Below are 22,268 nucleotides of genomic sequence, written 5' to 3' on the forward strand. Positions count from 1 at the left end.
ATACAGTGACCATTAATTTAAAAGAATTCACAAAAGTTAATTGATCTAAATATCTTTAACATGTGACATTAATTTAAAAGAGTTTACAAAAGTTAATTGATCTAATATCTTTAACATGTGACATTAATTTAAAAGAGTTTACAAAAGTTAATTGATTTAAGGATCTAAGATCTTTAACATGTGACATTAATTTAAAAGATGTTTACAAAATTGTTAATTGATCTAATATCTTTTACACATGCATTTTCGGCAGTTTCCTTAACATTAATTTAAAAGATAAGTTACAAAAGTTATAATACCTAGATTTGTATACCTTCTAATTTAATTCTTTATTAAATTAACACTAGGCATTTTCAATGAATTGAATATCTGAATTAAATAATTCTTTACCTAATATGTATAATTAATTCTAAAATATTAAATAAATACATGAATACTTTGTAGGATTTAAGAATAAATCTAATTCCATGCTTTTAAAAAAAAGGTACTAATATGTTCATACCCTTCTAATAAATCTAATTCTGTATTAAATAATATTACCTAGATATGTATACCCCTTCTAATAAATCTAATTCTGTATTAAATAATATACCTAGATATGTAGACCCTTCTAGATAAATCTAATTTTGTATTAAATAATATACCTAGATATGTATACCTTTACTAAATAGAATCTAATTCTTTATTAGATATATAAACCTAGATATGTAATAACCCTTCTAATAACTCCCAAATTCTGTTAAATTAGATAATATACCTAGATATGTGTATAACCCTTCTAAATAAATCTAATTCCTGTTAATTAAAATAATTTGAAAGTATCTGTTGGACTGATCTGGTTACAATTTGATAATAATTATGAATATTGATCCGTCTTGATAAGAGAGTGCTCCCACCCGCCGTGACAGAGCAAAAATGGATGTTTCATCATTAGAAACAATAAATTGGTGATAATTCCAGTCTAATTATGCCTAATTAACATCAAAAAATAATAAAAAATACTTTATATCGGACCTCATTGCTTGCGCACTCCATTAATCGTCGTTCCATATAGGATGATAGTAGCTCACGGAATTTTATTTCTGGATGCAATTAATTATTTTTCTAAATGTTTCACCTATTAAGTAAAAATTAAAGCTCAAACTTTTCAAAGGTGGTAATGGAGTTAAAGTAGAGTAACTTTTGTAACTGAAGAAAATACGAAAAAAACGTACTGCTTTCTGTTTTATGATAGAGTGAAGAAATACAAGTTGTCATCGGAGATCACTCTTCTAAATAGGATTTTGTGACTCATTGAATATCAAATTTGATCGTTTGAATAAACATGAAAATTCCATTAATGAATCTTATTGGAAAATGATAATATAATCAATTAGATCTAAGAGTTATAATTTAATATAATGACAAAATATATAAAGAATTGGGATTGGTCATGGGCAATGTGTTAATGTAAATTGCCTATTTACAATTCAATCCAGCAATGAATAAAATTAGAAGCAGCAATGATGGGTTTCAAATCTTTACTTCATACAAATGTACAAAGTTGTTAAAAAACTCGTGTAGTTGCATGTCCAAGGTTAAAAACCAGAGATAAGACCAACATAGTAAAAACTCAGGAAAACCTTCTGACAATATTGTTAACAGAAAACAATGCGTGTCACACCAGAAACATATGTTTTTTGTTTGACGTAAGATGGGACCTCTGGTTATAGACATTAAAGGCATTTATTCCCCTCGGCTAACTTTAATTCATAGTTTTTGGCTCAAAACAAAGATTAAACATATCAAGGTCATGATTTTTGAAAGCATGCAAATAATAAAATTATACTATTTAAAATTATTTAGAGCAGTCATACATTCAAAAAGAAGTGCAATATTGTGTGTTACATTAAAGTAATGTAAGTTAAAAAGTAATTTTTTTTTAATTTTCCAAAAGTCTACATAGAAACTATCTTAAAATTATTGAACATTTATAATATATCAAAGTTATTCACCTATATTTACTAATTTAAGAGCATATCTAAAGAGTCATAACTATCCGTTAGCCTATAACAGAAGTGCATCTGCCAAGCTAAAAATTGCCCATATAATATGTTTCTGGTCACACAAAGACAAAAAATGACAATTACATACATAGAAAAACTCGTGATTTTTGTAGATACATTGATGATTTCTTAACAGAATGGCATAAGTGCTTTAATTCTTTTGAAACCATACATAAAAATGATAATTGGTCAAGGAAGTAATATCAACATGTTATTTTCCATATAACACTGTGATCCTTATAGACAAAGGGACAGATCTGCCTTGAAATTCAACAATCAATCTTTTGTCCCACACTGTTAGAATTACTTATTTTGCCCCATATAAAAATGATATACAATGTACACGTATTTGTGTTTCATAAATAAAATTCATAAATTCCATAATTTTGATTTTTTGTTACACTTACATAATACTGATGACATCTACAGTACCTGTAGGTCACTTATGTTACTGGTGTGACATCTACAGTACCTGTAGGTGATATTTAGAAATAAAGTGAGATAACTCCTTAATTGAATTTGTTATCAACGACAAATTAAGACAGTATAGTTTCAAATTGATCTATCTTACTAAATCTTATTCAATATCATATTGATTTTTCAATGATTATTGTTATTACCACACTTTTTTTCAATGCTATTTTCTGGTCTACAAGGCAGATGGTCATAACAGCTCAAGCCAGTATGTGTTGAAGGACAATATTTTCAAAAAATGAAAAAATATAATTTTTGAAGTTTATCTTAAAATCATTGACTAAAGAATATAGAAATTAAGTCCTTTGGAGTGATAATGTGAATTAGTAGTTTTAGTGATAGGGTCAGATCGTACGCGCCTCCCACGTCAGTCCCCGTCTAGTCGTTTGTGTCCTGTCAGTTGGGAGGGTTTTTTCGTCAATGTCTTGCAGAGTGAGTAAAAGGGATTAAAGAACTTTACTTTTCTATATTCATCAAATGAATAACTATAAAATCGAGAAATTTGGAAAAAAAAAGAAATTACCCAAAAACAGGACACACAATGACAATTTTTCCAAAGATTATGACACTAAGAATTATTTTTCAAAACATACTTGTTATTGCAAGAGCAAAAATGACCCTTCTGGCCTTCATAGACTAAAACATAACATTACTAAATGTGTGCGCATTTTTAGAATATGAAATTCTGAATTATTTGGAAAATATAAGTCAATGTAATTTTGAAATCAGAGACAAGAATTTGAATTTTTAGTATCTTCGGTTGTGCAATGTTAGAGTTTTTTAGAATAAATATGATATAATTATAATGTATATTCTTAACCTTAAGACTTTATTTTCAATGAATGTGGGAGGTTTCTGTTATGATGAAAAAAAGGCATTCGTCATTTTTAAGATATAAAACGCTGCTAAAAATCTTTTGTCTCCCTTGACACTAGTTCACTAGGTAAAGTCTCTTTATCAAAAAATAGTTTCTCCTACCATCATACTGATATGATCTAGTTGCTAAAAACATAAAGATGATCCACCGCTGATATACAGTATTTTTTCTCTATCAAAAACAGGAGCAGATGAATTAGTATTTTTCTTCAGTTACAAAAGTTACTTACACAATTACCACCATTGAAAAGTTTGGAGCTTCTTTTTTATATTTCAATAGAAATAATATTAAAAATACTCAATTTTGTCCCGAAAGAAATCCATGGCGCTTAAAATAATGCCTATATCGAATGAAGTATTGATTTCGCATGTACCAAAAGCAAAATAAATGATTTAATATGTATTTTTGTATTAGATGACATACATTATTATCATCATTAACTATCATTTACCGTTCAAAATAATAATGGGTATCGTTTATGCTCTGTCGGCGGTGGAAACATCCCAGAGTAACAAAATTCAATGAAATATGTTTCTGTAAATGATTTTGGCACTAGTGTTGAAAACTTTTTTTATTAAATCGATCCTGGGTATTAAGGATCCTGCTCTGGTTAAATGATTAAAATTTGTCTGACTATACAAACGATAATACTAAAGCAATATTTTGCAAATTAGTTTGTCTGATAAGTTTAATATTCATGGAAATTGACAAAACCAAAGTTTGTTTTAAAAGCAAAAATAATAACACACTGTCAAAACCCATATTTTTGCCTTCAGAAACAGCTGTGTATGTTCCCCCTTACCCCCTAAATTTTGAAGATGAAAATACACTCGTTTTTGCCAGATTGAACGTCTTCCCAGAAAAAGTTTCTGGTGACTGACTTTTTGCAGCTCAAAGTTGTTTCTAAAACCTTTCATCAAAAAACAGGGGGTCAGTGTGTTTGATGTTTTGTCCCAATTACAAAAATGTGTTATTTTTCAGCTTTTCTTGTAAAAAATATAACAAAGAAGTTGATCTTTCACTAAAATGTAAAAAAATAAAGACCAATATGTTATAATCCCCCCCTTAAATGCTTATCATTGACATCTCAGTGATCATAACAAAACGATTTACAGCAAAAATTAACTCAATGTATCTAAAAAACTGTTGTTGCACTGACAAGTTAAGTAAAACTATTGAAGCTAACAAGGTGAAATTTCACCTCTCTACAAATTTAAAATGTAAAAAATGCTTGTTTTCAAAATGGCCGCCAAATCAAACTCATATATGAAAAATTTACAACAAAAAGAAGTCCACTTCGTTAACATATTTTTTATATAGCAACTTGCTACAAATTAAATGGTGAAAATCAGTTTTTTAAAAATCTTTAATTAAAGATGAATACGAGACTTCAACGAGACGGAAACCTCACCAGAGCAGATCCATTAGTGGTATTCAGTTCGTATTGATAGTGTGTGTATAACTCAAGTATTGACCTTAAAGTTTAATAATTCATTAACATCTTTATCTCTCTTTAATGAGTGAAAAAAAGAAATTGACTTTGATTTAATTTACTAAATTTCATAACAGTACCTGAATGGAAAGGTACCGGTATCTGCCAATCACTATTTATCAGGGATCATCTGCCATCGGGTGTCACTATCCTGATAATTGACACTATCTTGATGGTATCACTATCGAACATTTTGGATTGTCAACAGGAGTCACCAGACTTCCTTCTTTTGAGATGAGATAAGAGCCAGGCACCAAATGAGGTGCGCAGATACTGGAGTTGCCATTCGGGTTGTCACTATCCTGGTGGTTGTTACGATCCAATGGTGTCACTATCTTCATGGTTGTCAAAATCCTGATGGTTATGGCTATGGGTTCGAATCCCATGTGGGGCAGTTGCCAGGTACTGATCACTGGCCGGTGATTTTTCCCCGGGTACTCCGGCTTTCCTCCACCAACAAACCTGGCGCGTCCTTACATGACCCTGGCTGTTACTATTCTGATGGTTAATTGCCACTAACCTCATGGTGGTCACTATCCTGACGGATGTCACTAACTTGATGGTATCACTTTTCTCCGATGCCTACTGTTTTGGGTTTGCCAACAAGAGTCGCCAAACTAAAACTTCCTTGTCTTGGATTGAACAGCCAATGAGTCCAGTGCCTTGCAGAACCCCAAAAGTGGTCAAGATACTGCAGCTGTCATTGGAGAGAAATAGTGAAATCATTCAGTAAAGTGGAAATCATGATATGACATGTTTATAGTTTCTTTTAAAGATTGCGGTTACAAAATTCCACTAATAAAAGATAGCTGCATGTTTAGCTACTTGGCAGACATATTTTTCCCAAATTACTACTCAACAAGGGTTACTAGGGAAACATATATACAGATAGTATGTTGATTCGAAATAACATGAGCAATAAAACTGCAATTTAACCTTACAATTAGATGTAAGCTTTACACATGAGGTTTTATAGTAAATGTACCTGTTTGGAGCTCTGCTAATCACTAATGGTCACCATCACGGGAACGTCTGCCATCGGGCATCACTATCCTGATGGTTGTCATTTTTTTTGATGGTGTCACTATAATCCTGATGGTTGTCATTTTTTTGATGGTGTCGCTATAATTCTGATAGTTGTCACACTTTTTTGATGGTGTCACTATAATCCTGATGGTTGTCATTTTTTTGATGGTGTCACTATAATCCTGATGGTTGTCGATATACTGGTTGTCACTATCATGGTGATCATCACAATCCTAAGATGCCAATTATTTTGAATTGCCAACAACAGTTACAATAATAAAACTTCCTTTTCTTGGGGGTGAACAGCCACTTAGAAGAGTTATGAACCTTGTAGATCACCAAAAGATACTGCAGCTGCCATTTGGGGAGAAAAAAGTGAAATCAGTTAGTTTGGTGAAAAACATATGATCTGATTGAACCCAGTGGTTACAAACTTAACTATTCAAATTCAAATTAGCTGTCTGTTAGCTATTTTAGACATATGAGCCCCAATATGCAATGTGCTCAACAAGGGTACTAGGGAAACCTTTATTCTTGCATGAAAATTGAGAGAGATCCCTTTGTAGTTTTGATAAATTATCAATGGACACAAGAATTCCACGGAAGTGGATGTGTCGCCTGCACAGCATCACAAAAATAGTTATTTACAGTTGAAAATATTGTTAATTATTAGGTGAAGTTATCAAGTCCCGTAACTCTTGCAAATATGGATGGATTTGGACCAGTATCAAACCACTTCCAGATCTTATTAACCAATATACCAAAGGAGAAGGTACGTTAAGACTCGAATATGGCCTCAAAATTAATTCTCCTGTAAAGAACAACATATTTTGCCATATAACAGCTGAATACATTTGCTAACACATTACATCTCGAAAATATCCCGCATGTGCCAATTATGTTCACTATGACGTCATCAACATGCAGTTTCCCGCCATTTTTCACAAAAATCCTTGAAAAATCATACTTTTTGAGTGGTTTTCTCTTAAAAATGAATGTGGCCGCCTTCGTGGAGCAGAAAGAGATTTTCACACGTTGTGTATCGTGTATTTACGCATATCCATGCAAAATTTAAAGTTGCTCCAAGGTGGCGGCCAAATTCATTTCAAGCCTTTTCTAACCTAAAGATGATGAATTTCTAGCAAAATTTGGCGAGAAGAGGAAAATCATCAATTTGATGACGTCATAGGTGGGACACATCGTGTACATGGTTATAAAAAAATATGTTTTAATGAATGGCAAGTATGAGAGTATTTATTGATATATGAAATAGATGGGGATCAGAGTTATTTTTTTCGGCCTGAAAAATTAAGGCCAAATACTGGTCCTATCATATCTACTCCTTTGGTTGAAATTGGACAATACCAAAGTTATCAAGTGAAAACCATGGATTTATCTGTTTTGACAATTTTAAAGTCCCATTACTCTTGACAATATTGATGGATTTTGACAATTATTGAACTCATCCGAGATCACATTGATAAAAAGCAATATACCAAATGGTTGAAATTAGACAATAAATACTAAAGCTATTGAGTGGAAACCATGGATTTATCTATTTTTGACAATTTTAAGGTCCCGTAACTCTTGTAAATATTGACAGATTTTGACAATTATCGAACTCGTCTGAGATCTTATCGATATAAAGCAATGAACCTTTGATTGAAATCGGACATTAAATATTTAAGTTATCGCACAGAAACCATTTCCCAGACGACGACAGTGCAGACATAGTAATACCTAAGTATTTCCGAACGGACACTGGTCCAAGGATAAAAGATAATTTGAATGACCCACCACTTGATGGTGATGGGCACAAAATACACACATGCAGTTGCAATAACACTGTAGTTTAATTTTACAATTCAATTATAGCTTTTTTTAATATAAGTTTTTAATAGTAAATGTACCTGAATGGAGCTCTGCTAATCACTACTAGTCACCATTACGTCTGCCATCGGGTGTCAATATTCTGATGGTTCTCAATATCGATGGTTGTCACTATCCTGGTGGTTGTCTCTATCCTGATGGTTGTCACTGTCCTGATTGAATCACTAACCTGGTCCAGATGCTCTGCTAAGCATTATGGGTTGCTATCAAAGAACGTTTTCTATCTAGTGTCACTGTCCTGATGGTTGTCGCATATCTTCATGGTATCACTATCCTGGTGGTTGTCTCTATCCTGATTGAATCACTGTCCTGATTGAATCACTATCCTGGTTCCAGATGCTCTGCTAAGCATTATGGGTCGCTATCAAAGGAGGTTTGTCTTGATGGTTGTCGCATATCTTCATGGTATCACTATCCTGAAAAATATGAAAATATTTGAAATTATTATGACATCAGGATCATGTCATGTATTGCCATTGTGATTTTTTTTATTTACAATATTTACATTTTTATTTACAATATTAACCTTTTTTTTGTTTTTTTTTTTTTTTTTTTTTTTTTTTTTTCATTTTTTTTTTTTTTTTTTTTTTTTTTTTTTTTTTTTTTTTCATTTTTTTTTTTTTGTTTTTTTTTTTTTTCATTTTTCATAAAAACACAATTTTAATACCCCAGAACATTTATACATTTGAAAGCTGCCAAGGTTGGGGCCTTGGGGTCAGCCTTTTAAATATAAACAGATGTCCCCTCACAGGGGGGCTTTCATTCGTCACACGTTAACACTAACGATCTTTCTAACTAACTTTCTTTCTAACTTTCTTACAAACTTTCTTAGAAACATTTTTTCAAACTTTCATAAGCTTTCTTACAAACTTTCATCAACTTTCTTACAAACTTCCTTACAAACTTTCTTTCTAACTTTCTTACAAACTTTCTTTCTAACTTTCTTACAAACTTTCTTTCTAACTTTCTAACAAACTTTCTTACAAACTTTCTTTCTAACTTTCTTACAAACTTTCTTACAAACTTTCTTTCTAACTTTCTTACAAACTTTCTTACAAACTTTCTTTCTAACTTTCTTTCTAACTTTCTTACAAACTTTCTTACAAACTTTCTTTCTAACTTTCTTACAAACTTTCTTACAAACTTTCTTTCTAACTTTCTTACAAACTTTCTTACAAACTTTCTTACAAACTTTCTTACAAACTTTCTTTCTAACTTTCTTACAAACTTTCTTACAAACTTTCTTTCTAACTTTCTTACAAACTTTCTTACAAACTTTCTTTCTAGCTTTCATTCCTTTTATTACATACAATTTAATTCTACAACTTCTCTACCTGTTGTCCTGGATTTAGATGGCATTGTGCAGGAACGGGGAGGGAGGGGGATGCAAGGGCAAATGGTTACTTTAGATACCTTAGATACTTTAACGTGATACTTTATAAGGTCGACCTGAAAGGTCAGGATAACCTAACAATTTCGCAGAAACTTGCCTAAATTTCCAATATGGTCCCAACCAAGTGTTTTTTTCCGGGCCTATGCAAAATCCAAGATGGCCACTACAGTGTCCATTATTTAAAACTACTTCTACTAGTATGATTTAGTAATACTTGTCTGAAATTATCCGGACATGATTTCAAACATATGCTATTTTTTGGATTGATCCGAAATCAAAGATGCCTACCCTGACCACCATCTTCTATCTATCAATGCAACATGTCTAAAACGATCCTGACATTGTCCTTACCAAGTGTACTTTAAAATACATTTTCAATGATGGGCACAAAAATCGCCATCTTGAAAAAAAAATTCATTTCCTTTTTCAATGGAGCCAAGGTTGTTAAATGACTTTATGGTCTCCTGTATTTTAATTAGGGACCTTTCACCTTTTGATGACAAGTTCAAATCCCACGTGGGGCAGTTACCTGGCACTCATTGCTGGTCAACGGCATTTCTTCACCGATGACGCTGGCTGTTAATTTGGTCAACTGCAAGTGTACATATAGAAAGTAGCGGTTAGAATGTTATTTACTAAATGCGTGCTTAATTGTGCTAGGGTATATGGGTAGGGTAATGTGAGTATTGTTAGGGACAGGGACGAAATATTCCTATTAACTACTTTCTGTACACTTCAGTTGAGTCAAAATTAAAGCATTGCAGTCGTATCACTGCAAGTGTTCAGTGTCCTCAAAATCTTAAGTTATACCTCAAATAACAATAATTGGGTCACTGCAAATGGTCAGTATCCTCAAAATCCTGTGATTTACCAAGTCTTGCAGTCGTATCACTGCAAGTGGTCAGTATCCTCAAAATCCTGTGATTTACCAAGCTTTGCAGTCGTATCACTGCAAGTGGTCAGTGTCCTTAAAATCTTAAGTAAGTTATGCCTCAAATAACAATAATTGGGTCACTGCAAGTGGTCAGTATCCTCAAAATCCTGTGATTTACCAAGTATTGCAGTCGTATCACTGCAAGCGGTCAGTGTCCTCAAAATCTTAAGTTATACCTCAAATAACAATAATTGGGTCACTGCTAAGTGGTCAGTGTTCTCAGGATCGCAAGTTCTATCTCATAACAATAATTGGGTCACTGCAAGTGGTCAGTATAATCCTCAAAATCCTGTGATTTACCAAATATTGCAGTCGTATCACTGCAAGTGGTCAGTGTCCTCAAGATCTTAAGTTATACCTCAAATAACAATAATTGGGTCACTGCAAGTGGTCAGTATCCTCAAAATCCTGTGATTTACCAAGTATTGCAGTCGTATCACTGCAAGTGGTCAGTGTCTTCAAGATCTCAAGTAAGTTATACCTCAAATAACAATAATTGGGTCACTGCAAGTGGTCAGTATCCTCAAAATCCTGTGATTTACCAAGTATTGCAGTCGTATCACTGCAAGTGGTCAGTGTCCTCAAAATCTTAAGTTATACCTCAAATAACAATAATTGGGTCACTGCAAGTGGTCAGTATCCTCAAAATCCTGTGATTTACCAAGTATTGCAGTCGTATCACTGCTAAGTGGTCAGTGTCCTCAAGATCTTAAGTTATACCTCAAATAACAATAATTGGGTCACTGCTAAGTGGTCAGTGTCCTCAAGATCTTAAGTTATACCTCAAATAACAATAATTGGGTCACTGCTAAGTGGTCAGTGTCCTCAAAATCTTAAGTTATACCTCAAATAACAATAATTGGGTCACTGCTAAGTGGTCAGTGTCCTCAAAATCTTAAGTTATACCTCAAATAACAATAATTGGGTCACTGCTAAGTGGTCAGCGTCCTCAATATTTTGTGATGTATTTCAATTAACACCTTATTGGGATCACTGCATGAGTTCAGTGTCCTACAAAAACTTTAAACCTTAAAACTATATATATTGTATACCAATTTACAATACCAATAGACCAAAATTTCAGAAATTTTTCAAGAATTTAAAAAGTGGACACTGGCAGCCATCTTTGAATGCAATCCTGGAAAAAAACCCTTTATGCACACTCCAAAGAGTATGTCTGTCAAAACCTTATAGCATTACATGATATACCTCAAATAACCGGAAGTTGTATCACTACACGTGTTCATGTGTTCCTCACAACCTACCACATAACCATATCACTGAATGCATTCCGTATCCCAAAAAATCTTACAAAAATGTACCTCAAACAACCTTAAGTTGTAATAATAGTAATTCGAAACGGAGCAAAAACAATGTCCCTTCTTCGTTTAGGGTACAAAAGTATGGAACGGAATTTGGGAGGAAATTACCAAATCACCTAAATGGGGACTGATCTTAGATGTTGGAATGAACAACCAATTAATGGTGTATACTACTGTATACATTTTTGGGTGAGGGACAGGAATTGGGACAATTTTTGAGGGGTTACCACATCCTCAAGCAACATCATTCCATGGACAAACAGATAAAGGATATTACATTACAATACATTATATATGACATCACATTACATAATCCTTATGCCAAGCTGGTCTGCGGGTGGCACGACCAGATCTGCGGATAGGAACAGGTGATGCTGGGACTGGTACTGCGGGGACAACAGAGCTGGAGCTAGGCTGGTCAGCAGCAGGGACAGGGAAAACCTCTCCTCGGCAGCAGCAGGTAGCGTACACAACCTGCAAGATCACAAGTACACAGTTCAGTAAACAAGTATAGGCGCATATTACAAAATATTCAGCAGATATACAAGAGAGAATATTGCTGAAATATTGGCCAGATATGTTCATGGTTTATGAAAAAAATGATATCATTTATGAATATGAAAGACTCGTGAGTATGTGAATATGAAGGATATGGATATACTAGTAATCAACTTGAGGGCAAAGAACAATATTTATTTGTACGTCACAATTTATTTTAAAAACTGTACGTACATTTTTTCATCCCGAGTGCAGATTATCCTTATTCTTCCTACACATACATTAATATGTATATGAAAGGAACCATGGCACAAATAACTTCTCCAAATATTGTATTAGATTTGTGTTCTCAGCCATGTTCCTTTTTGCTCAATTTTGACCTATTGTATTCCATGGCGGCCATCGTGGTTACTGGTCTATAAAAGTTGCACAAAAAAAAGACCTCAAAATAATTTTAGCCGCTAGTAACAATACGATCTATAACTTAAAAACAATAAAAATGAACTTGCTAACGGATCCCTGCTGAGCAGTGAATAAAGAGAGATAACTCTTACTGGTTTTAGAAAATTTGAAACCGTGACAAAATTTGTTATTTTACTCACAATTATGGTATTTTTCACTTTAAAAATTTAGAATTTGATTTAAACATCTTTGATGCTGGTCAAAAAAAAATTAAAACGGTCGACACATCTGCAGGTCACCAGAAATGACCTTACGAAATTTCATGGCAATCCAACTTAAAGTTTGAGAAAATGGTCAAAGTCCCGGCAGAAAAAGAAGACCCAGAAGAAGAATACCTTATTAAGTTAGAAATGTATAAAGAAAATATGTAAGAATCTGAATATAACCTTAACTTGTTAAATAAACTAGATAGACCATTCATACCTAGTCATAATCATATTTTATTTAAAAGTATTAAGGGATGTAAACTTAACGTATTTTTGTCTAATTGAAAAAAATAAATGCTTGGTAATTAACAGAGAGGAAATGGAAGCAACAAGCACGTCTTTAGAAACATGCATACACAGGAAAAGAACAAATATAAAAATACCTTTTCAAAGTTACCAAAGATACATCAATACAATGGTTCCAGTATAGACTACAACATTGTATACTCCCTTTGAATAATTACTTAAAAAATTATAAATATTTCTGAAATAAATTTTGTAATATCTGTAATACAGAAGTTGAAACCAAAGAACACATATTTTGGTATTGTCAAAAATCTTTCCAAATATAGCAAGATATGAAAAGAAAAATATATGTAAAAACTAATAATGTTAAAAAACTAATTATGTTATGGAATTTAAATTAGAAACAGTACATGTTTTGGTATTGTCAAAAATCTTTCCAAATATGGCAAGATATGAAAAGAAAAAATATACGTAAAAACTAATAATGTTGTGGAATTTAAATTAGATACAGTACTCTTTGGTGAGACTGAAAATTTGTCAATACCACTCAATTTTGATATTCTATAATAAATTATGAAGTTTTGTATTTTTTCCTGTATCATGAAAAAAACAAAACATAAATATGGAAGGTTTGATGGAGTTTTTGTTTACAAAATATGATGTTGGAAAAAAAAGCTGTCAATACCAAATAGGTGTATTGAGAAATTTGATCATCAAATATGGATCAATTGGAAATACAATTTTGAATAGTTCTTGAAATATGCCAATCAATGTTTGTATGATGTTTTATGTTGTAGTACTTAAATATGTATGATTTGAATTCTTTTTGGTTTGTTTGCGTATTGTCTATAATTCTTTCTATGTGTGTGGTTTTTTTTTTCTATTTTTTGTTTGTTGATACAAACATTACATTCTCTCTAGTTCTACTACAAACATTAATCAAAAACAATAAATTCCAAATCATTGTTATCAGAATACTCAATACACATGTAATTTTCTTGATTTGTTTTCTGCAAAAAGTTACATATGCATGTCCCTTCAACTAAAATGGCTTTCAAAATTTATCTGTAAAAATTATATTTATATTGGTGCATGCTTTGGAGGACAATATTGTTCGAGGAGTTGACCTCAGGGCACCCAGCTCTGGCAGCTCTTACCAAAACACTAATGTGTATGTATATACACATCACATACAGCTGGGGGAATAAAATATTTGTACTGTAAAAAAAAAAAAAAAAAAAAACACACACACACAATAAGTTCCCTAGGGACTCCATTGAGGGTGCGGGGGGGGTGGGGGGGGGGGGGACTTACAAATTGTGAACTATATGACCCTGAGATCAGTAATCCATAATTTTGGTTGACCTTTGGCCATGAGAGGCTTCTGCAAATTTCTAATGAATTTGGTTAAGTGGTTTAGGAGAAGTCGTCGAAGATATAAATTGTTTATCGCTATACAAACAGAAGGCGATTAGGTTAAGTCTTTCTCACGTGACCTGAACACTTTTTCACGGTAGGGAATAATGAATTTTTACATCTAAAATCTTACCACAGCCTCCGCAAGAGAAAGCCCACGGCTAACCACCACTGCGAGCGACGTCGCAACCCGGTCAACCAAACTGCGGAAGGAAGTGTAAAACACAACCTGCAAAGAACAAGAACGACAGAAGTTCAGATAAGATAAAAAAAAACACGACAAACATCAACAATTGCTTTAGATTTATACCGGTCGTGTGTAATATTATGAAAAAACACATGGATAATATCAAGATTTTCTTTGGATTTCTTTGAAATGGGGAGAATCCATTGCTGTTAATTTATCGAAACCCTATACATAATATGCTTGCATACATACCAAGCTGGATACACATTCCCTAGGTGAAGGACACATGGCAAATGATGAGTGACCTTATAAACCTATTTCATTTGTCTAGGAAGCTGTTCCTGTTATTTACATCACAGGGATCTGAGAATTAGTTACAGATTATATATAATCATGGACCCACCAGAGTACCCCAAGACCATTACGTTTGATTGGATCCCGTGTCATCTGGAAAATCCTGTTGATATTACTTCTTTGGCCCCTATATATGTATTATAATATCAAGGGTATGAACTCTACGGTAGAGAAAAAACAGACATATTTTTGTGTATCCGAGTTGTTTTTATAAACGGGCTCTACATATCAGTGACGCATATCGAACATTAAAGTTATATGTGCCGTAACTGGACAAAAAAAATGATGTTATTTTTTCTTTATTAATCTATTGAAAACCACAAGGTTTGACGAATTAAGCTGTGAAAGTCATTCAAATGACTTCAGATGCCTTATAAATATTAGCCTCAACACATATACTGTAAAGTTGTTGTATTTTATGCGTTATGTATGTTTAGATGGAAACATACCTGCAATTATAATTTTACAATTACTAATAACACTGTAAAAATGTGAAATGAAATTGTAGACCACAATTTGGCTTCATGGTCTGACCGTATGTACTCATTTCAATTCACTATAAATATAAATATAATGCCAAAAAATCATTTTCAGCTCTTATATGTGCTTGTAAAATAAAAACCTATGGATAGAAAGTAGTGTAATTCTCAAAATGATGGTTACTTTTGGTGATGAATAACATATTAAAAACTCATCTTGATTCACGAGTATAAAAAAATACGGCATCTATAACTTTAAAAAGAAATAATTGATACCATAAAACATGTATATACTATTGACTACAAATTTGTGTTAGGTCCCTGTGTTTAGACTTGTACATCTAAAATGTTTGTTTTTCCCGTGCGAAGTTGATCGGGTCACGACAATTACGGAAGCGTTTCGTACATGTATGTTCACTGGAGTTTGACGTTCTGTCAATAACAGATAGTTGAAATATATATAAAAAATACCTCTATATATACTATTTTATATAATGACTTATGTATAGTATAAATATTAAAAAAAAACACCTTTATCCTATTTTATATAGTATATAGGGGTATTTTTTATATTTTTTTTATATTATTGACAGAACGTCAGACTCCTGTGGTATGTGCCTTTAGCCTATACATTGTAGCTACTAGTACATCGATCGGGCCAAGAAAATGTTTTCCGGAGTTTCCGTGAATTTATTGTGGGCCACATTAATTATTTCATATTTTTTTATGACTTCACATTTGGTGTCAGTAACGTATTACCCAGTTTTAGTCAACATTTTATGCAGGGATCTAGAGAACGTGGCAATTTTCTTGTAAATGTTTGCGATTACAAAAAAAAAAAAAAAAGGCCAAAGAGGCCTTCACCTGAGTGCTGCTACAGAAAGAGCATTGCAAAGTTGGTTCAAATCTGTTAAAAGTATTTATGAATCAGAATAAACTTTAAAGTTGAACCTTCGTATTAGAATTTTTATTTTGATAGTGTATTATGTTACCAAACCTTATGCTTAAAATTCCAATTTGCTTTGCCAACGTTAAACAACAAAACCAAACTAGAAGTCAGTCAGTGTCAGTGATTTTATAAATTTCACTATTTAATCTATGAAGAGTATTTGGTTCCATCAAACCTGTGAATTCAGAAGCAGATTTTTGAAATTTAAGCCATTTTGACCCATTTTGGCCCGCCCCTCTGGTCCCTGGGGTCAGCCAAGACCAATATGGATATGGTGTTAAAATGCTATTTCATGGCTAATAATTCTAACCCAGTTTGACTCGTTTCCTATGAAAACTAAGCAAATAATGTTCATAAATGTATTTTTCCCCTATAAACTATAGTGAATTTGACCCTTCCCCAGGGGAAAGTCTGAGATCCGAGGGCCATGCAATTCAAATTTTTTGTAAAGGGCGTTATGACCTTCCAATCTATGAAGAGTATCTGGTTCCATCAAATCTGTGAATTCAGAAGAAGATTTTTGAAGTTTTAGCCTATTTGACCCGTTTTGGCCCCGCCCCTAAGGCCCCTTGGGGTCGGTCAAGACCGATATGGATATGACGATAAAATGCTGTCACAGGCAAAAAATCTAACCCAGTTTGGCTAATTTCCTATGAAAAATAAGCAAATAACATTCATAAGTGTGTTTTTCCTATATAAACTATAGTAAATTTGACCCCCCTCCCCAGGGGGGAAACATGAAACCCCCAGGGTCATATAATTCACAATTTTCGTAAAGGACCTTAAGACCTCTCCATCTATGAAGAGTATTTGATTCTACCAGCTCCAGAAGAAGATTTTTGAAGTTTATGCCTATTTGACCCCTTTTGGCCCCACCGCTAAAGGCCCCTAGGAGTCGGTCATGGAAAATTTGTTAATAGGATTCAATGGCCATTTCATAGGGATAATTCTGACAACATTTAACTAATTTTCTATTATAAAATGACCAAATAATGCTCCAAAATGTGTTTTCACTACATAAACTATAGTAAACTTAACCCCCTCCCCACGGAGAAACCTGAGACCCCAGGGTCATGTAATTCACAATTTTTGTAGAGGGCCTTGAGACCTTTGAGTATTTGATTCTGCCATTTCTGGAATTTCAGAAGAAGATTTTTGAAGTTTTAGCCTATTTGACCCCTTTTGGCCCCACCCCTCAGGCCCCTAGGGAGCTGGGACCATATAATTCACAATTTTGGTGGACCTTTGGCTATGAAAAGTTTCTGCAAAATGTCAACAAATTTGGTTCAGTAGTTTTGGAGAAGAAGTCGAAAAAGTAAATTGTTTATCGCCATACGACGCACGACGGACGACGACGGACAAAAGGCGACTTCGTCACAGGTGACCTAAAAACTGAAAAGTTACCTATATTGTACCTTTAACAGAGCTCTATCTAAAGTTTACATGTATACTATGATATATTGTCAATCTCCTTATTTATTACATATAACTAACAATATTCAGCATCAAAATTACATCAGCCACCTATTTCAATCATTCGCTAAGTGGAATTAAAGTTGTAGTAATAGCACAGGCGTTTGGCTCTATAGACATTTTCTCCATATATATATGTATGATACTGTACAGTATTACATAAAGAGAGCAAAATGTCTATAGAGCCAAATGCCTGTGGTAATAGTAAGTATACCTAACAGGCTTTACAACCTTTAGAAGCTGGAAAGTATTGATACATGTACAGTATCTTTACTATACGAGTTTGAATGTATAATTAAGAAAAAAGCACAGACCATTTCCGCGCAGCCTCGCTTTCAATGCTTTCAACTTTTCTTTACTTTAATGGTCAGAACTGGGTAACTAAGCAGAACTTTACCGCCGTATTAATATGTGAGAACTTTTGGAAGGCCAATGAACGCATTTAGACTGGTTTTCTTTGCCCGACTATTCACTTTAAGTGTAATTATTACTTTAATAATATTAAAATATTTTTAAAATCAGAATCATCTATTATATATATATATTGCCGTGAATATGAGAAGGCTTCATAAGTTGAAATAACTTGTTCCCGATCCCATTGTTCTTACACAGATAAAAAATGTTTTAAATAAGAAAATAACTTAAAACTTTAGTCTGGACTAGGAATAAAAACGAACGTTACATACCTTACCACAGTACACAAACTTGCCTAGACACTGAAGGATCACCTCCAATGCCAGGAAGAGCGCAACGAAGAGTTCCATGATGAATCTTGGATAGGTAGCAAAGAGCGTGCAGTATCGTCAGAGAAAATCTGAGAAGTGGGCAGAGATCTGGCGCCAAATTCAGAACCAACAATAGTCCTCGTGCCACGTGACCAGCATATTAATCCAGCCAATAGGATACTACGACCGGTTAGTGACAAGTGGTCAACTCACCACATCACGGGGATCACACAGGGATACGAGAATTACCGATTTCTGATTTAGACCTTTAAAACGTCTAAATATGTCTTAGGGCACTCTGGTCTAAACTGTGACTAATTCTCAGATCCCTGTGGAGGATCTGGAAATTAGTTTAGAACGTTTCTAATTTTTTTATTTTTTTTTAAATTTAGACCCTTAAAATGCCCCATATTCCCAATGAACGTCTTAGAATAGTCTAAGACCTGGCATGAATTTCAAACTAACATCATAAATATATCCAGACGTCTTGTGTCTCTCACCTGTTTTTTTAGAGTATTTATCTTACAATTAGAAAATTAGATTATTAGCAAATTGACCCACGATTTGTTTGTTTTTAAATCCATACCAAATAATGATGATATATATACCATAGGAATATCCTATCCAATACATATTGTCAGAGAGGAAGTAATTTATATGAAAAAGTAGCCTAATTCACCCTTTTGGCCCCGCCCCTCAAGCCCCCGGGGGTCAGCCCTATCATTTATCAATTTTGAATCCCACCGTATATGGATGCTACTATTGAATAAAGAGTGCTATCCCGTGCATAGTTTCTGAGTCGTTTATAGGAAATAGCCAAATTGACCCCTTTTGACCCTGCCACTCACGATCATTCCCAATGGGGTCAGCCTCGTCATTTGTACAATTTTGAATCCCCACTCTACAAGGATGCTACCATTGCATGATGAGTGCTCTTCCATGCTTAGTTTCAGAGCAGAAGTCGTTTATATGACGGGGAGTCAACCCCATCTTTTTACTATTTTAATACCCATCCTATAAGGATGCTACCATTGCATTATGAGTGCTATCCCATGATAAGTTACAGAGAAGAAGTAGTTTATACGGTAAAAGCCAAATTGATCCCTTTTGACCCCGCCCCTCTGGCTCCCGGGGGTCAGCCCATCATTTGTATAATTTTGAATCCTCACACTATAAGGATGCTACCATTGCATTTTTAGTGCTCTCCCATGCTTACCTACAGAAGAAGTCGTTTACATGGAAATAGACAAATTGACCCCTTTTGACACCGTCCCTCAGGCCCCATGGGGTTCAGCCCCATCATTTGAATAATTTTGAATCCCCACCCTATAAGGATGCTACCATTGCATTAAGAGTGATATCCCATGCTAAATGGTAACAGCCAAATTGATCCCTTTTGACACCGCCCCTCAAGTCTCCGGGGGGGGGGGGGGGGTCAGCCCCATCACTTGAACAATTTACAGTCAGTAATCCATAAGGATTCAATTCTTTAATTCCTTGAACCTTACGGTTCATCAGAAAAAAGTGCATGAATATATACAGTGCAACAAAACTTACAATATACAATCACATAGATATTTAACACACAGACACACATACATAGTGTAGATACACCCAACACGTGCACGACCGCTACGCTAGTGTAGAGAGTGTTTCTACATTTGTTTCAAACAGTATTTATTCTTTTTTTTCATGGCAAAAACTATAAATTTTCCTAAATTAGATAATTCTTTATTATTTCTTGTTTCCAGAAGTTGAATAAATTTGGCCATGCTAGGATTATTATGATGATATTTTTTGATAAAACGGTTTCTAATATCTAAGTAATTATTGCATTTAATTATGAAATGGTACTCGTCTTCAATGTCATCATTATCACAACATATACATTTTTGAATGTGTCTGTCTATATTTCTATATCTACCGGTTTCTACATTTAGTTTATGAGAAGGATGCTATCATTCAAATTTTGTGAATTCCGACGAGTGATTATGGGAAGAAGTCGATTGTTGATGGACGGACGCCGGACGCCACAGTATCGCTTAAGAACAAAAATATAAAAAAAAAAGAATAGCTTCTCCCAAGCGCTTTCGCGGCTCTTGTCGTTCTTCAGAAGATTTCATGGTATTAATAATAAATCACACAGAATAACTTACGTTTGAAGAGAACGTGTCCGCCACTTTAATCTGTCTAAGTGTGGTAAATACATGTAGATAACAATGAATAACGATGTCCAGCCGTCTCTGTCCATTGCGTGAATGCGAACATAAAGAACGTACAGGTGCACGAACAGGTACACAAATCACGTGACACATTTGCATGACACTACTAAAGCATGAGGACTGCTGGCACAACATATCAAACAAACCGATCGGTTATACCACAGGGATCTGAGAATCTGAGAATATTTGCGTGTTTTTTTTTTTAAGGTGAGAGCACTTTGTATAGGTGTGTGAGGATGATTTTGAGAGGGAAACTATCGCTTTTTCCAACGGTAGTAGCCGTTTTTGTGAAAGACGTGCTAGAAATGTGATTTTTAGCCGCTAAAGCTAGGTTGGGTAGAAGTTTTGTGTCCTTTACGTGTATAGTAAATGTAAAGTATGATTTTTACCGATTTTTTTATCTATACCCCTAAAACGGTCTATGGGCACTCTGGTGGGTCCATGAATGATATAAACTGTAACTAATTCTCAGATGGTTCCAGGGTTGAAAATATTCGAATACGTAACAGATTACATAGTGAAAATGCAAGAAAAAGTATAAGTAACATCACCTCAGGACCACAGGGATCTGATCGAGAATTAGTAACAGATTATATAATCTTGGACCCACCAGAGTGCCCTATAACCATTTTAGACGTTTTTAGAGGTCTAGATAAAAAACGGTAAAAAATACTCTATATAGTACCATGTAGTGTAACTTACAGTCGGCCGGAAAACATAGAAGGCCGGGTATATACATATGACCCTACGGGACATTATTTGTCAATGGCAACAAGCATAAAATGAAAAAAAAAAAAAACATGTTCCATAAAAATGCCAGAGGGGTACATGGGAACCTATTTCTCCTCCCTCATTGTTAAGGATGATGGTGAAGAGAGTCAAATAGTGTAAACTAAAGAGAAAGGTCGAGTATTAGATAGACGATTTAATAAGGGCGCAGCCCTTCGTGCCCGAAGCACTTCTAAGGTAACACATACACGAAAATACAAGGAAAAACTACGGTGGCTGATTTATGCCATTTCGTCTTTTCGGGGCGAAAAGACGAAAATTAAATATCTTAATTCTCGTCTTTTCGTCTTTTCGCCCCGAAAAGACGAAAATTAACAAATTTAAATTTCGTCTTTTCGCGGCGAAAAGACGAAAAGACGAAAAGTCAAACACGAAAAGACGAAAGTGAAGCACGCTAATTAGCGCCTTTAATTTTCGTCTTTTCGCCTTCAAAAATCTCGTCTTTTCGTCTTTTCGTCTTTTCGCCCCGAAAAGACGAAAATTAACAAACCTTAAATTTCGTCTTTTCGCCTTTTCGCCCCGAAAAGACGAAAATTAACAAACCTTAATTTTCGTCTTTTCGTCTTTTCGCCCCGAAAAATACAAATTACAGATATACTTTGTCATCTATCATATACGACGGAGATTATAATGTAATTTCTAATGTACAATTATGATGAAGACCATGTCATGTATGTAGTCAAAATGTCTTTTCAAATAATACACAGTACATTGTACCTACTGATTGACTGTTATAATTAACTGTATTTGAGCAATTTCTTGGTACAAGTCCTTCCTTTAAACTCAAAGTCTTCACGAGTTGTCTTTCA

General features: G+C 34.0%; 1 protein-coding gene across 4 annotated transcripts; it reads right to left on the bottom strand.

Annotated features, from left to right (window-relative positions):
* Nucleotides 1-4,853: 4,853 nt before the first annotated feature.
* Nucleotides 4,854-20,707, bottom strand: LOC138312183 (uncharacterized). Of its 4 annotated transcripts, XM_069253187.1 has the most exons (6): nt 20,605-20,707; nt 14,415-14,510; nt 10,613-11,927; nt 7,825-10,489; nt 5,874-6,268; nt 4,854-5,585 (listed from the first exon to the last, which is right to left on the bottom strand). In XM_069253187.1, exons 1-3 carry the CDS (start codon nt 20,697-20,699, stop codon nt 11,759-11,761), a joined length of 360 nt encoding a protein of 119 aa, XP_069109288.1. In that variant the 5' UTR covers nt 20,700-20,707; the 3' UTR covers nt 4,854-5,585; nt 5,874-6,268; nt 7,825-10,489; nt 10,613-11,758. The 4 variants fall into 4 exon arrangements, with proteins under 4 accessions (XP_069109288.1, XP_069109287.1, XP_069109289.1 ...); XM_069253186.1 differs by having other exon boundaries at nt 7,825-11,927; XM_069253188.1 differs by lacking the exon at nt 20,605-20,707 and adding an exon at nt 18,410-19,276 and having other exon boundaries at nt 7,825-11,927.
* Between the last annotated feature and the right edge of the window lie 1,561 nt (nt 20,708-22,268).

Source organism: Argopecten irradians, unplaced genomic scaffold (assembly GCF_041381155.1).
Source record: "Argopecten irradians isolate NY unplaced genomic scaffold, Ai_NY scaffold_0238, whole genome shotgun sequence".
NCBI lineage: Eukaryota > Metazoa > Mollusca > Bivalvia > Pectinida > Pectinidae > Argopecten > Argopecten irradians.